This window comes from Poecilia latipinna, unplaced genomic scaffold (genome assembly GCF_001443285.1).
Source record: "Poecilia latipinna isolate Pla-1442-1.1 unplaced genomic scaffold, P_latipinna-1.0 Scaffold742, whole genome shotgun sequence".
NCBI classification, from domain to species: Eukaryota; Metazoa; Chordata; class Actinopteri; order Cyprinodontiformes; family Poeciliidae; genus Poecilia; species Poecilia latipinna.
In genome coordinates this window covers 108021-122239 of record NW_015113358.1, presented here as the reverse complement: position 1 = coordinate 122239, position 14219 = coordinate 108021, and the positions used below count along the sequence as shown (strand labels likewise).

At 38.0% G+C, this 14219-nt stretch overlaps 2 protein-coding genes across 4 annotated transcripts in view; one reads left to right on the top strand and one right to left on the bottom strand.

Moving 5' to 3' along the window:
• Window positions 1–1983: 1983 nt before the first annotated feature.
• LOC106955527 (oxygen-dependent coproporphyrinogen-III oxidase, mitochondrial-like) lies at window positions 1984–5412 on the top strand. The gene is made up of 7 exons (XM_015045766.1): window positions 1984–2242; window positions 2937–3077; window positions 3200–3310; window positions 3445–3586; window positions 4094–4312; window positions 5118–5213; window positions 5298–5412. The coding sequence occupies exons 1-7, from the start codon at window positions 2002–2004 to the stop codon at window positions 5380–5382; spliced, it is 1035 nt and encodes a 344-aa protein (XP_014901252.1). The 5' UTR covers window positions 1984–2001; the 3' UTR covers window positions 5383–5412.
• A 655-nt stretch (window positions 5413–6067) lies between these two features.
• Window positions 6068–14219, bottom strand: part of prrg1 (proline rich Gla (G-carboxyglutamic acid) 1) — a 12017-nt gene continuing 3865 nt past the window's right edge. For all 3 annotated transcript variants that reach the window (XM_015045748.1, XM_015045749.1, XM_015045750.1), the window contains exons 2-4: window positions 14015–14055; window positions 11730–11890; window positions 6068–9569 (exon numbers count right to left, since the gene is read on the bottom strand). In XM_015045748.1, coding sequence (XP_014901234.1) covers window positions 9105–9569; window positions 11730–11890; window positions 14015–14024 — 636 coding nt within the window. In that variant the 5' untranslated portion in view covers window positions 14025–14055 and the 3' untranslated portion in view covers window positions 6068–9104. The remainder of the gene's footprint in view (window positions 9570–11729; window positions 11891–14014; window positions 14056–14219) is intronic.

Here is a 14219-nt window from a genome sequence, read left to right as displayed (position 1 = left end):
ATAGTTTAATAATTGTCCCTCTTGTCATGTCAAAGGTGTTGGAGAAGATATTTCGAAACTCTTATCCTTTGGTTTCCCAGAACGATGGTGTCTTGTTTTGACATATCAAAATATTGTGAACGACGTGTCATTCTGAATTTCCTCTTTGTGAGACAATGAAGGCTGTTTCTGTTTCTATTTATCAATTACAGTAAATATTATTTCATCAAAAATATAAACTGGAATCCCTCCAGGAACTACTATCGGTCCCATCCCAAATCTTTCAGGGAGATTTGTCTCCCGGGATGTCACCGTGCAATATTTCTCAAATAAAAAATAAAAAAAATTGTGTCATCCACCTAAAATAGATATAATCTTGTTCATGTTATTTGTCCATGTTAAATGTAACATGATGGATTAAAAACAGGATTTAATCAACTCCATGTTTTTATTTTATTTTCTTACAACTTGTCAGCTGTGATTACCGCGTTAAACAGAATTAAGACTTAAAGCAGACATTTCCATGTAGATAAATTTAAAAACAAATGCAATATCAACTTGCACTGTCACTCAAAAGTATTTTATTTACTAAATGTTTTTTAAAGAGCTGCATTTCACTAAGGATAGTGATCCCCTTTACAAAGGAGATCTGAAAAATCTACACCTTTCACAAATATTTCTTACTACTTTAGGGTCTCAAGCTGTTTTTTTTTTATTATTTTTTTTTTTACTTTTGCACAACCTGGAAGAATTATGTGTGAGACAGTTCATAGAACTTTGCAGCTCATTTTTGATCAGGTCTGTGCTGCGTCTGCTCCTCAAGTCTGAACATTTACTGTGCATCAAAGAAAAAAAAAATCTCTCGACAAAAGCATTTGAGCCTGACAATAAGAGCAAATGAAACAGTCTTAATTGTTTGGCAATGTCTTTTCTGATGCTAGGAGACACTGTCATCGTCTTCTTGATCTTCTTGGTTTTTGTAGCATAACATCTTACTTTCTGTAGTTTTTTTTGTTTTTGCTACAACAAAGCTATTTATAGAGCTGATTCTTGTTAATTGTCAATTGTCTTTGCCATTTGGAGAGTCGCAGAAGTCACTGCAGAAGGTTTCCCCGTACAGGTCAACTGGCTTCAGTTCCACTTTAAAATGTCCTGGTGAAAACTAAAACCATTTATCCTCGCATGCAATGTCTGAGTCAGAGAAATTCAAGAAGTCTATTTGGACCTCACGACAGGAACTTCTTTGCCCATGAGTTGCTTGCTGTGGTATCCAAAATAATGTCCGCCTTCCACTGAACCATCTTGATTCTGAAACTGCACACTTCCTCATAAACATCTGTGATGCACAATTTTGTTTCGGAAAGAACTTAATAAAATCAACATAGACACAGTTTTCCTGTATTCTCAAAAGTCTGTTTTAGCGGCACAGGGCAGGTAAACCGAGAGATGATGAGCAGACAAAAGTAATTTTAAAGGAATTTGCTTAATATCAACTAACAGATGACTGTGAGTAATGCCTGGCAGTTTGCTTTCAGATGTGATTGGCATTTCTTAATAGAGTGCTGTTGTTTAAAGATGGCAGTAGCATTATTCTGTGACATGCTAGGTCTTCTAAAAATGCTTTTCAGACAGTTTATCAAAGCTTTATGGATTGACGCCATTTGCTGTTTCATCGCCATCTTCATAAAAGTACCTCCATTAGTCACAGTGAAATACTGAAAGTATTTTTCCTCTCTCTCTCTACTCTTACGTCTGACAACACATGGCAAATCAGTAGCTGTATTTGTGTCAGTATTCTGCTAATGTCGAAAAAACACAATATTGCTACCGAATTCTTTGCATTTAATGAGAAAAGCAATTAAAGCCACACATGAATGAGTTTTATCAAAATGATTATTTGAAGTCATTAAAGCAAAGTGAGTCTAAAAAGCCACGCCCACAGAACCATCTGCCTGTGCTATAAATTCATCTGGCCAACAGTCAATTTATCATACAGGATCACTGGAGTTTCATTGAGCAGAGATGGCGACCAAGATCTCCCACAACGCGAAGGAGGAGGAGGAAAAAGAAGAGAGCATTACGGAAAGATGCCGTGGCTTCCTGACTGCACCAGTGACCGACATCAGTGTGCTGGAAGAGAAGAAGGACGAGATGAGCACCAAGATGGAGATGCTGATCATGGAGACGCAGGCTGAGTTCTGTAAAGCCCTGGAGGAAGTGGACGGTGGGACATTCAAGGTGGACAAATGGGAGAGGAAGGAAGGTAATACGGGGACCTTCAATGGTTTAATCTAAAAATGCGAATACTGCTCTTAAAAATAAAATTTACTTAAGTTTGTTGTCAATCTCAAGCAGATAATTTCAGATTTGACCAACCTTTCATTTGAAAATCCTTCAGAGCTGTTTTCAGATCATTTGTTTCTGCTGTAAAGAAATATACCAACATCTCATAGCATTTCTGTGCAGAGCACCCAGATTTACAGTTTCTTTAATGAAACACTTAAATTACAACTACTAGATTATATGTCAGACATTAAGAAACAGCTAAATGATCATTACTTTCAATTAAAGTCAAACTGACTCAGTTACAAACTGCAGGGGCTTCCAAACTGCATCAGTAGAAAAATAGACATGACTTCTTTCTCTACAGTGATCAATCTCCTGACTGTCCCTATTTCCTTTGTCACATAAGTTTTTAGTTTGTTTGGTTTCGTAATATAAAGTATTTCTTATTGTTATCCTACTTCATTGTGCCTGTTCTCTTTCTCATTATGACTCACTGTGATTATCATCTCTGTAAGATGCTCTTCACAACAGCTTAGGCTTTTTACAAAAAGCATTTCCAGTAGCTCTGGATTTCAAGATTTTTCATAGATTCACAGAAAGAGACAAGCAATATATTCGGACATAAATGCTTATAACAACTAATTTTTACTATTGTTTTATATTGTTTTTAGGTGGAGGAGGAATCAGCTGTGTGATGCATGATGGAAATGTGTTTGAAAAGGCAGGAGTGGATGTGACATTGTTGTTAGGTTGTCTGACTGAAGAGGCTGTGAAACAACTGAGTGGAGAAAAAGTCCTCAAAGGGAAAGACGGTGGGTTCTGCTTATAGCTTGCATGTGACTAGATGTAGTGTCCATTGTATCCCACAAGTACAGTTGTACTTTCTGCCTGGAAACCCTCATTTGAAATAAAACTTGGCTCTGCTTTGCTTCAGGTAAGCTGCCATTTTGTGCCATGGGTGTGAGCTCCGTCATCCACCCCAAGAACCCTCACATACCGTCAGTTCACTTCAACTACAGATACTTTGAAATAGAAGAGGAGGATGGTGAGTCCCTTTTTAAAGTATCTGTGTCTTGTGGCTCTATTGACTTTGTGGATTAATGATCAGCTTTGTTTCTTCTCCCTGTTGCTTGTGTTGTGTGTGTGCGTGTGTGTGTGTGTGTGTGTGTGTGCTTTCAGGCTCCAAGCAGTGGTGGTTTGGTGGAGGAACAGACCTGACCCCGGTGTATATTGACAGAGACGACGCCTTTCTGTTCCACAACACCCTGAAGGAGGCCTGTGACAAACATCACCCGAAGTACTACGCAGACTTTAAAAAATGGTACAGCTCCATCAGTGACTCTGATGTGTCTTTGCACAGACAGGCTGATGTGTGTTTTTAGGACTGATTCCAGTGAATTTGTCTGGATGAATTACAATGGGTGTTCCCTCACTGCTGGTTGGTGATAAGAGGAAGTCTCTCCCAAAATCTACAGATGCAGAAGAAAACTGTTGAGCAATGCTAGAGGTCATAAATGGCTAGTATGAATGTGATCAAGATGTGCCAATTTTTTTCAGAATATAGATTATATTAGATAAACTTTATGGTCTCCAAGGGACAACACTAACTGGGACAAATTAACATTTATTCGTCTTTGTGTTACATTTAGTTGCCTTGAATCTACAATCAAAAGAGAACAACATAAAATGGTGATGTTGTCTTCTGTTGTATAGATGAAAGGAAATTATTATGCAGTAGCTGTTCAGGTGAATCTGTCTGATGTTTTCCCAGATAAGTCTTCAAGTTGGAAAGTTAACAACTTCCCTGTTCACTTTTTGTGTCCTCCAGGTGTGACAGGTACTTCTACGTCCGTCACAGAGGAGAGACTCGGGGCATCGGAGGAATCTTCTTTGACAACCTTGACTCCCCAAATCAGGAGGAGGCGTTCAACTTTGTTAAGAGCTGCGCTCGAACCGTGGTGCCCTGTTATCTTCCTATTGTGAGGAAACATCTTAATGATTCCTTCACTCAAGAGGAGAAGGACTGGCAACAGCTGCGACGAGGAAGGTGAGTGGAAAATGCATTATCCATGCATTGATTCATCCATTTTCTTACACCCTTGTACCTAGTGGGGTCGGGAGGGGTGCTGGTGCCCATCTCCAGCTACATATTTCGGGTAGGAGGTGGTCGCCAGTCCATCACAGAAAATTGATTGTAGCACTCAAATCCCTAAAATGAATTCGTATCCCTCAAAACTGATAGCTTTTAGGATAAAGGAGGCATGTAGTGTAATGCTTTTTATTTGTCAAGGGGATATCCTGTTGTCATCTACAGTTATCAATATGAATTTTGAATCAATTTGAGGATGTTAATTATTTATTTAGTCCTCTCTTTTTTTCTTCTGACATTACAATAATTTACTTCAATTAACTTTTGCAGCAAGAATGGGAGGGTGTTTGAATTTATGGTGGATTTTCTCAAACTCACACTGGTTTAAAACAATATATACAGGTTCCAGTTAATATATAACCCCTCTACTAATGTTTGCATAAAAAGGGGAGAGGATATTAAGGACTTTGTAAACATTAAAAGATTACTGTACAATAGTATCAGACACTTTTGTCTGGTACTTCCTTCCTACCTTCTTTTTTCCCTCCACCCTCCTATCGTTTTTATTCTTCCTTCCTTCAAATCCGCCTGCTGTAGAAATTCATAGTGACGTTTATTATTTTAAATTTAACAATAAATCAAAGCACTGTGATCTTCGTAAGTTGAATCTGAAAAATTAATTTCCAGTTTTTGCATTATAGATGTGTAGGAACTCTGTAATGTGAAGAGTGTTTTTAAAATGTATATTTTGTTTGTGTTGTAGCTATGTAGAGTTTAACCTGATGTATGACAGGGGAATAAAGTTTGGTCTTGCCATGCCTGGCTGCAGAGTCCTCATGTCGCTCCCACTCACTGCCAGGTAAGTCATCGACTCTCCTGCTCTCTGTCCAATAGTCATCAGCCGTCTGTGTTGCCTGGTAACCGACTCCTCCTTCCTGTCCAGGTGGGAGTTCATGCACCAGCCTGGTAAAGGTTCCCGGGAGGCGGAGATGCTGGAAGTACTCAGAAACCCAAAGGAGTGGGTGTGAGCGCCGCAATCACAAGTTTACAGAAACAACCTTTGTAGTATTTTTGTAAAGCTGTAACCTGTTTTTACCAGACCTGCGTTTATAAGGGAATATCAGAGGACTTTATTTTTTCAAATCAGACTTCTTAAAAGCTTTAAAAATATTGTTTTAATAACTGAGCTTTGTGCTATTTGTCTCTTCCTGGTAGAATCAATATTTAATGTACTAAATATTTTAATTTTGTGTTTGAACATTCAGAGCTAAAAAGCAGGAATAAACTGAGTTCTATATACGTTGTGTTATTCTGTCTGATGTCTTAGCTTTCTTTATTTGAGCGGAGTTGTAAACAATACTTTGGTTTTGGATCGTGTTTCAGAAGACGATTGTGAATCAATGAAGCTTTTTGTCCTGAACTTTATCTCAAATCTATTTTATTGCAGTTTAATGTATTGGAGCAACATAAAGTTGCTATTGTCTTATTGAAAGGTAAATCTCCTCCCTAGAGGAGCCTCAGAGGCACTAACACTACTATTTCTGAAATTAAATGTAAAGTACTCAATAATAAAAAAATAAAAATCCATTGCGTATTTTATATTTTCTAGGCTCTGCAATTACAAGATGAAGTTAAGAGAAGTGCAGATTTTTTTTTTTTTCATTAAACTTTGTGTAGTTTCAAAACCTGGTACAGATCAGTCACAAGAAACCGTCTTTTAATCATTTTTTTTATTAAAAATTAATATCAAGCTTTTCACAAGACAAGAATTTATAACAACTTCCCTTGTGTTTAATTTTATATAACATTTTGTTTAATAAGGCGTTGTAAAAAACAGCTCTGTGGAAGTATCGGTACACTAACTTATGTAACCAAAGTGACTACCAGCGCAGTCCAGTGTCAGAGCAAATGCCAAGGTTTACAGGTCAACTCACATACAAGTACAACGATATTTAGTGCTTAAGGTGTGCGCCGTGTGGAAAGGTCAGCGACATTTATTTTTGCCAATGAAGGTTAGACGGGTACATTTGGTTTTTAGAGTGCTTATCGTTTAGGAAATATTGCATATAGATCAGAAGCACCTAGAGTAACATCGGCTTGTTGAATTAGAACTTTCCTACCTTTCATTAAACACTTCTTGTTAAGCATAGACACTTCCTGTTAGCCTCACTGCTTACTGTAGTACAATCACATTAGTATCAACGCACTTAATGAACTCCTATGCATAAACAAAATCAATCTTATTTAACTTTCAGACATATTCTATACACATATACAGTATGTAGAGGTGATTACACATGCTAAACGTGGAGTTTAGTTATAGTGACACTTGGTACAAACTCTTTTCTTACATTTAATTTCCTGACAGCTCCAGAATCTCATTTCTTTTGCCCATATTTCTTCCTCTTGAGCAGAAACCCACAGGTTAATGAGGGTTAGTGAGGCCTGACTGTCAACAAACAGCGCAGAGATGTTTATGACCTGAAAAGGCCAGGTTCATGCATTACCAAGATTATAAGTAATGTGATTCCCACTTTACTTCCTCCTTTTTATGTTCCAGTCTTCAACATATTTTTAAGGTTGGATTAGTGCATTTGCTGGAAAAAATAAACCATTTCAACCTACATTAGAGCAAGAAATCGGAGTGCTGTTGGTACGGTGTAAAGTATTTTGAAGTGTTAACTTCTTCTTTGTATTAGGGTCTATAATTATCTATTACAAAATGTGACGGGCTGCTTCTCATTTACAGTCAGCACAAGCAGAAAAGCCACCAGAAGAGTTTCAGAAGATAAAAGTTGGGAAAAACTTCTGACTTTTACGTCGTTGCTTTCCTTCCCTTAGACAAATAACTGCACAGTTCAACAGCCTGGAAACTGAATGAGAGAGAAAAACCTTAAAGCACAGTCACAGACACATTTCTATGCATCCCTGGCAAAGTTGTGTAAAAAGTCATACAATAATTATTGCTAGTCAATGCAGTAGCACAATGTAACACTGAAATATTAAGAAGAATCTAACAATTAAATCAAACCATTTAGCAGAGGGGGGAAACATTTACTCGTATTAAAATCAATAGAAAACTGTAAGTGAAGCATTTTACGTTAAATGAGGGGGTTCCTAATTGGTAATCCATACCTATTTCTCTGGGATAAAAACATAATTTGACGCAGAGACCCATTACCTTTTGTAACTGGCAACTAAGCTTATGGGAGACCCATATTTATTGTCTTGGTAAAATTTACAGTTAGAGAAGTGGAGCAAAGAGGGACACGTTAGGGTTGTCAGTCTCCATAACAATTACTAGAGTCTATTTACATGTAAACTGGTTGAGAGCGATGCCAAAAACAATGCCTTTCCTGTCATAAACACTCCTGTTGGTACCAAGTCATCAAGGACACTACAGAACCTAAAGTAAAACTGGACTTCTTACCTTCACTGACACAAGAATTTCCCTGTCTTATGTAACAGTGTGTATATTGCTAGTTGCTTTTGGGATTTTACCAGGAGCTTAGATCAGATAAGACTGAGATTAAGGTTTTTTTTTGGCAAAAAAAAAACAAAAACCCAAAAACAATAAGGGTAGGTTTGAAGTAAAGCACGTCAGAGCTTCGACACACATTCTGCACATTCTTTTACACACCATTCCTAACGGTGGACAGTCTGGGAATCTGTGGGTCCGTTTCACATTTCTCCCTCTGTGTGCTCCAAGCGTGTATGTGGTAGAAGATTATTACCCCATCAACCAACTGCTAAGATTTTTACATACACATCTCACTCAACAGTTTTACCAGTTAAAGTGGCTTGCCATCGACTTTAAAGTTCCTCCTTTTTACTGTAAGAATATTACATGGACAAGCACTGGCTTATCTCCCTATTTCCCTGCCAGGTCCCTGAGGGGCTCTATCCTTAAGCATTTTTGGACTCTGGTATCTCTTTTAAAAATTAGCACATTTTCAAAATTTTATTTAGGTAATTTCCTTGTGTTTTCTATATATGTGTTTTATTTGATGTTTGTGATTTATACTGGCACCAGAGGTACCACTAGCTGTGCAATCAGAGGTTATGATAATAATTATCTCTTAACTTTTTTTCACACTGAATAAATATACTCAAATTAAATGTTAAATTTTTCTCAATCTTGTATTGCTAGGTTATTGTGCTGGAATGAAATGTGCATTTAAAGCTTTTTACACATCTTTACCAGGGCTTATTGCATTAACCAAGATCGCGTAACCCAACACAAGGTCCAAGTCCTCTCTCAAGTCCTCTCTCAAGTCCTCTCTCAAGTCCTCTCTCAAGTCCTCTCTCAAGTCCTCTCACATGTCTGGCTCTGTATGTGTTTGGACAAAAAACAGATATCTAGATACGAAGGAAAAGAAAAGTTGAAATAATGTATTTTTGCCTGCTTAAGTCTCAATAGTTTGGCACTGATCCTCTGAGAAGCATCAATCCAACCCTCATTATTCGCTGGTCTGAATTATAGCAATAAAACCCTTTCATCCTTCACATGAGGTGTTGTTTGGTTTTGGCATTACAGTATCACTTAATCCCTTATGCATTACTTCACCTCGATGATGAAAAGGTTAGTGCAAATTTCAACGGAACTGGCACCGGTAAAGTTTGCATCAGTCCACTGAAATGTGTGTGCTTGCTGCGTGTTGAATGTTGAAGGCTGGTGATACCACAGTAGAAACACTGCTAAACAATAACATGGTCTTCACGTAGGTCAGGGCTTTAGTTTGAGACGTGTTCACTTCCTTTGACCACCGCTGATTCTACCGGAGCTGGAGTTCACTATGTCTTCATACTGAGGAGGCGGCTCTGTCTCTATCTGGACATCTGTGTGGCCCACGGCCTCTTCATATGACGGCGGCGGATCTCCTGCGCTTCCTCTCCCCAGCGTGATCTCGGAGCCTGGATAGGCCGGGCTGCTGTGGATGCTGAGTTCTGACTGGTCACCATGATGGTAGTCCCTCCCCCACTGGTCCATGGAGACCACCGACAGGACGTGGTTATGATGCGAGTGCCCCAGGCCCGGGCTGCGCTGCGAGCGCTTGCGGGAGTGGCAGCGCCAGGCAGTGATGGCGACGGCGATGACGATAAGCCCGACCAGCAGCAGCGGCACGATCAGGTAGAGAGATTGGGCCCCGCCGACCATGGAGTCCAAACCACCGGGTGGACTGCTTTCCCGGACATATTCCTCCCAGAATCGCTTCTGCATGTTAAGAAAGAGACGAGAGTTGACGAAGTCCACAATGAAGTCTGACTCAAAGGAAACCAGAGAGTCGCAACAAATCGTCCCGTTTCCTGTCTGAATAGTTTTTGCAGGAAAACAAAGGGAGGCAACAACAATCCCTAAACAAAACGAGAACACATAGCTCTCTGGCCCCTCACAATGGCTTTACATATCCGCCTGCCTGTCTAGTGTTGCTCTTCCTGCTGATAAACATCACTTCCTGAAAAAAAAAAAAACACCCACATTCCACAAAACAAACACTTTGGTTTCAGGATTTCACTGCTGGACACAAAATCACGACAAATAAAATAAAAAATAAAAAAAAAACTAAAAACTTTTTTTTTCCTTTAACATTATGTGACTGATTTAGGTTATACAGTCAAAATAATATTGATTTATGGATTTAAACTCCAGGTTTAAACACTGGAGCTAAAACTGGCTTCTGTAGATTTCTGCCCTGTCTAAAATGTCTAAAAATGTGGAAATTGAATCAAAATGTTCAATGGTGAACTGTCTTCAGTTTTCAGAACCATACGCAAAACTGATTGCAATGAGACTTTAGTAAAACATCCAGAAAAATAGACTGCAGATGCACAAAGCAGTAGGAATTACCCCTCACCCAATAATTAAAGCAGCTTTACCCTAAAACACAAGTAAACTTCATCCTGTCGGTTCTCTAAATCCACATAAACCAGACCATAATTATCTTTGACTGCTGCTGTAAAGTAGGATCACTGAAACACAGTTTTGAGGCTTTCGTGTTGCTTCATCTTCAGTCTTTTAGGTTAATGTTTGATTTGAACACATAACTTGGAGAGTTGACAGACACGCATGGGTAAGAGCCCACAGCTAATCTAAACAATGCAGTTTAAAAAAAAAAAAAAAAAGCAAAGCATGCACCATGCCTACTTTGGTAAGAATAACAAGAAACCTTATTAAAATTGTTCAAAGGAGAAAAAAAAGAATACACTTTAAAATATTCAGCTTTTATACAAATTCACCAGTGAACAGCAATTGTATTTCATCCTGCATAATACTAATGTAATTTAATTGTTTAAAAAAATATTCATACATAGCTGATTAGTTTGTGTCAGAACTTTTTGTTTGAAATTAATGACTTCCTATTTTAATGTGGAAAAAATAAGAAACGGAAAAAGTTAATAAAAAAAATAATAATTACAGTTAAAGCAATCTCTAATAAGTGTTTTAAAGAGCTGGGGTATAGAAACAAAATGTATCTTTCCACCATGCACAGAAAAGATGTTAAGGGAGGTAAAAAAAAAATAAAAATACCAAAGCTTGCTGCCAGAGAACTGCAGCTAACAATGGCCCTTTTGAGTACAACAAGTCACCATGACGACGACTGCAAGCCATCTACATGCCAACAGGCCGTTGGGACCAACGCCAGAAGAGGACATTTTTATGTCCTACCATAATTAATGTAAATGTGTGACATTTCTGAAACCCTACCAGACAGAACCCTGTGCTTCGGTCAGATGAGAGTAAGGTTGGACTTTTCATCATCTTTTCACTGCTGGTTGGTTTAGTGAGAAACCAAGTGGAATCTCAGGCATCCCATGCCCACTGTTAAGCATGGTAGAAGATATGTAATGATGTGGGCCTTTCTCGCTGCCAAATATTCAAAGACCCATGTTAACAAACATGGCATTGTGAACACGTTGATAAAGCCAAACCTTTTATCCAAAACAGAAGGACAACTCCACACGTTCTTCCAAGACCAACACACTACGAAATAAAGATGTGCTCCAACTTTATGATTAATTTTTAACTAAAGACACAAAGCCTGTTCTACTCATAAGAGGGGGTAGTGCAACTTCCTTTTTACAGCAGAGGAAGTGATATTTGTGGGAAAGGTGATTTTGCGCTCTTTTTTTTTTTTCTCACCAGAATAAACAAATCAAACCTAAGGTGAGAAATTTCCAAACTTTCTGTGCGAGACTATGCTACCACAAAAAAAAAACAAATGTGTTTGTTTCTACATCTTTAAATAATCCTGAAAGATGATGATGTTCTCAAACAGAGAAAATTGGCAAGTCTAAAGTGTAATCACTTATCTAAAAGCACGTCAATACGTCAAAGATAAAACCAATCTCCTGTGACGTCTCTCATCTGCCATACCGTCTTCTCGTCGTTCTCGAAAGCTTCCCGGGCCTCCTCGTAGGTGCACACCTCCTCACGGCATTCCCTCTGAATGTTCCCAAGCTTCATCTCCTCCAACAGGAAGTTGGCCCTCCTCAGCCGCCTCAGCACCGAATGGGCTGAATTTGCTGGCAGGAACACTGCGAAGAAAAGAGTAACAGGAGAGGAGCACAGGAGGGAGACACAAAGGAGGGGGGTGGCAGAGACAATGTCAAAGTGAAGGAAAGGATACAAGACTCAGAAAAGTGTCAGAAAGACAAAAGCGACAAGCCGAGACTTCTAAATGGGAGAAAAGAAAAGTTAGTAAATGGAACGGCATGTGGGAGGGAAAAAGGCACAAAATTCAGAAAAAAAAAAGATAAGAAGCTAGAAAATTGGAAGAGTGAAAGAAGTGTAGGCCAAAACAAAAGAAGCAGAGCAGAGGCAAGCGATTTCTCCCACATTTCTGCATATAAACAAAAGCTTATTTTATTTGGCCATCCATTCCCAGACCACAAGAGAAAGTGGAGGAATGAACTTGAACAGACAAAGCGTTGTCTCATTTGGACGTTTCAGAGCACAAACAAAACCCTCCAAGAAGCCACATCATGATCTGGTTCTGATATTACCAAGTAATTGCTTTTGTTTGACTCATAACTTTGAAAGAATTTGATCAATAAGATGTGACAAGACGACAAAAAGAAGAAAAAAAACAACAACAATAAAACGAAACAAGGGAAGGCAGAATTTAAGCAGAAAAAACAGAATGGGAATTGTTTTTATCGTTTTCCTCCAGGATCAGATTCCAGTGATTTGTTTCAGTGCAAAGTAATGCTGAGAAAAACCTCACCACAATTTACAACAAATACCCTTCAGTAAACACCAGGTTTTTACAAGTGAGCACATCTTGACAAATGTTTCATGTAAGTGTATTCCAACAGGATATGAACTCTGAAGCTATCAAGTTAAGAATGTGAATGAAAAGTGTCTAGCACTTACAGAATTGGATGTTTCTCTCCCAACATGGGTGCCCAGTCCTTATTTGTTGGTTTGTTTATGTCCATATATAGCTGCTTGACTCATTATTGTTACTCATTATTACAAATGCATCTACATGCATCTCTCAAAAGATAAAACTTTGCAAATTAGAACGAAGTTTGAAAAACATATATTTAACTTGTTACTTATATTGCAATTAAGAATTGCTTATTTTAACGCCTATGTAAATAATTCACTGAAAAATCCGAAACAGGGATGACTGCAGTAAACCCTTCTTTACAGTTCCTGACCAGATTTTGTAGGTTTCCACTGATATTTTGATCAGTTATCTTTTGCGATAAATGATCTTGGAGGTTGTCAGGTCCCCTTGCCATCACCCTAATCTTTAGCTTCCTTATATTTTCTCAATCAGTTTCAAGTCAGCATTCAAGCTAGGCTACTCTGAAATGTTAATTTGGCTTGAAGTTATAGGTCACTTATAGAATAAGTAAAAAGATTACTTAAAACCTCAATCAAGAACAATTCTGGGCTTAAATGTAAATGACATACATATCTTCTGAGTGGAAATGGTGTAAGTAAACAATTAGACAATGGTGGGCATTTATCATATTATTTATTGTAAAACTTCTTATCATGATAAGAATTTTAAATTAATGTAACAATAATAAATTCAAATTAATGGTGTTTGAAAACCTCAAAAGTTGAGCGGATTGTCAGAATTGTTATTTTTACAATTTTCTCCGATGTTAGTTCCATGAAAGCATAAAAATAATGATTAAAAAAATGGTTAAATACGGTCACTGTGTGCAGGTTGGTGATGTGAATCCCACTTCTTTAAACTGAAGGCGTCCTGAAGAAGCCTATTTCAAAATTCTTATGTTTCTTTAAGAGCATTATTTGTGTTTGTAAGTCAGCTTGACAGTAAGTACATGCATTCACAGCCATATAGTTGCCTAAAAAGACTAAAAATATAAATGCTGTCTTGGTTATCACAATAAACAACACAAGATCTTGTGAAAAATTTCAAAAAGAAAATCCTTATAAAAGTAAATGTGACTTTTAAGAATAATTTTAAAAAAAATCCACCACAAAATTAATGTAATGAAAAAAAAAATAAATAAAAATTCACACCATGGATTCACAGAGTAAAAGTGCCCCATAGTGATTGGTGGGCTTGACTGCATGGGCCCCTGAATGAGATTCTCCTTAGGGCCTCATCCAAGCTTTACCCAGCCCTGGTGATAAAATCCATGAGTGTACTGTAAATAAACAGTGAATCAACTTACCACTCCCCATGATTCCTGCCAGTATGTTCGGGGTGATTTATCTGTGGAAAAAAGGTCAAACATAGATTAAAAGACTTATAAAAAAAATAACATCCACTCATCAACCTATTTTTGTCTGCTTAACTCATACTTTGCGCTGTTTCCCCCCCCCCCCCCCCACCACACCCACCACCAAAAAATCAATAACTCCACACAAAAAACAATA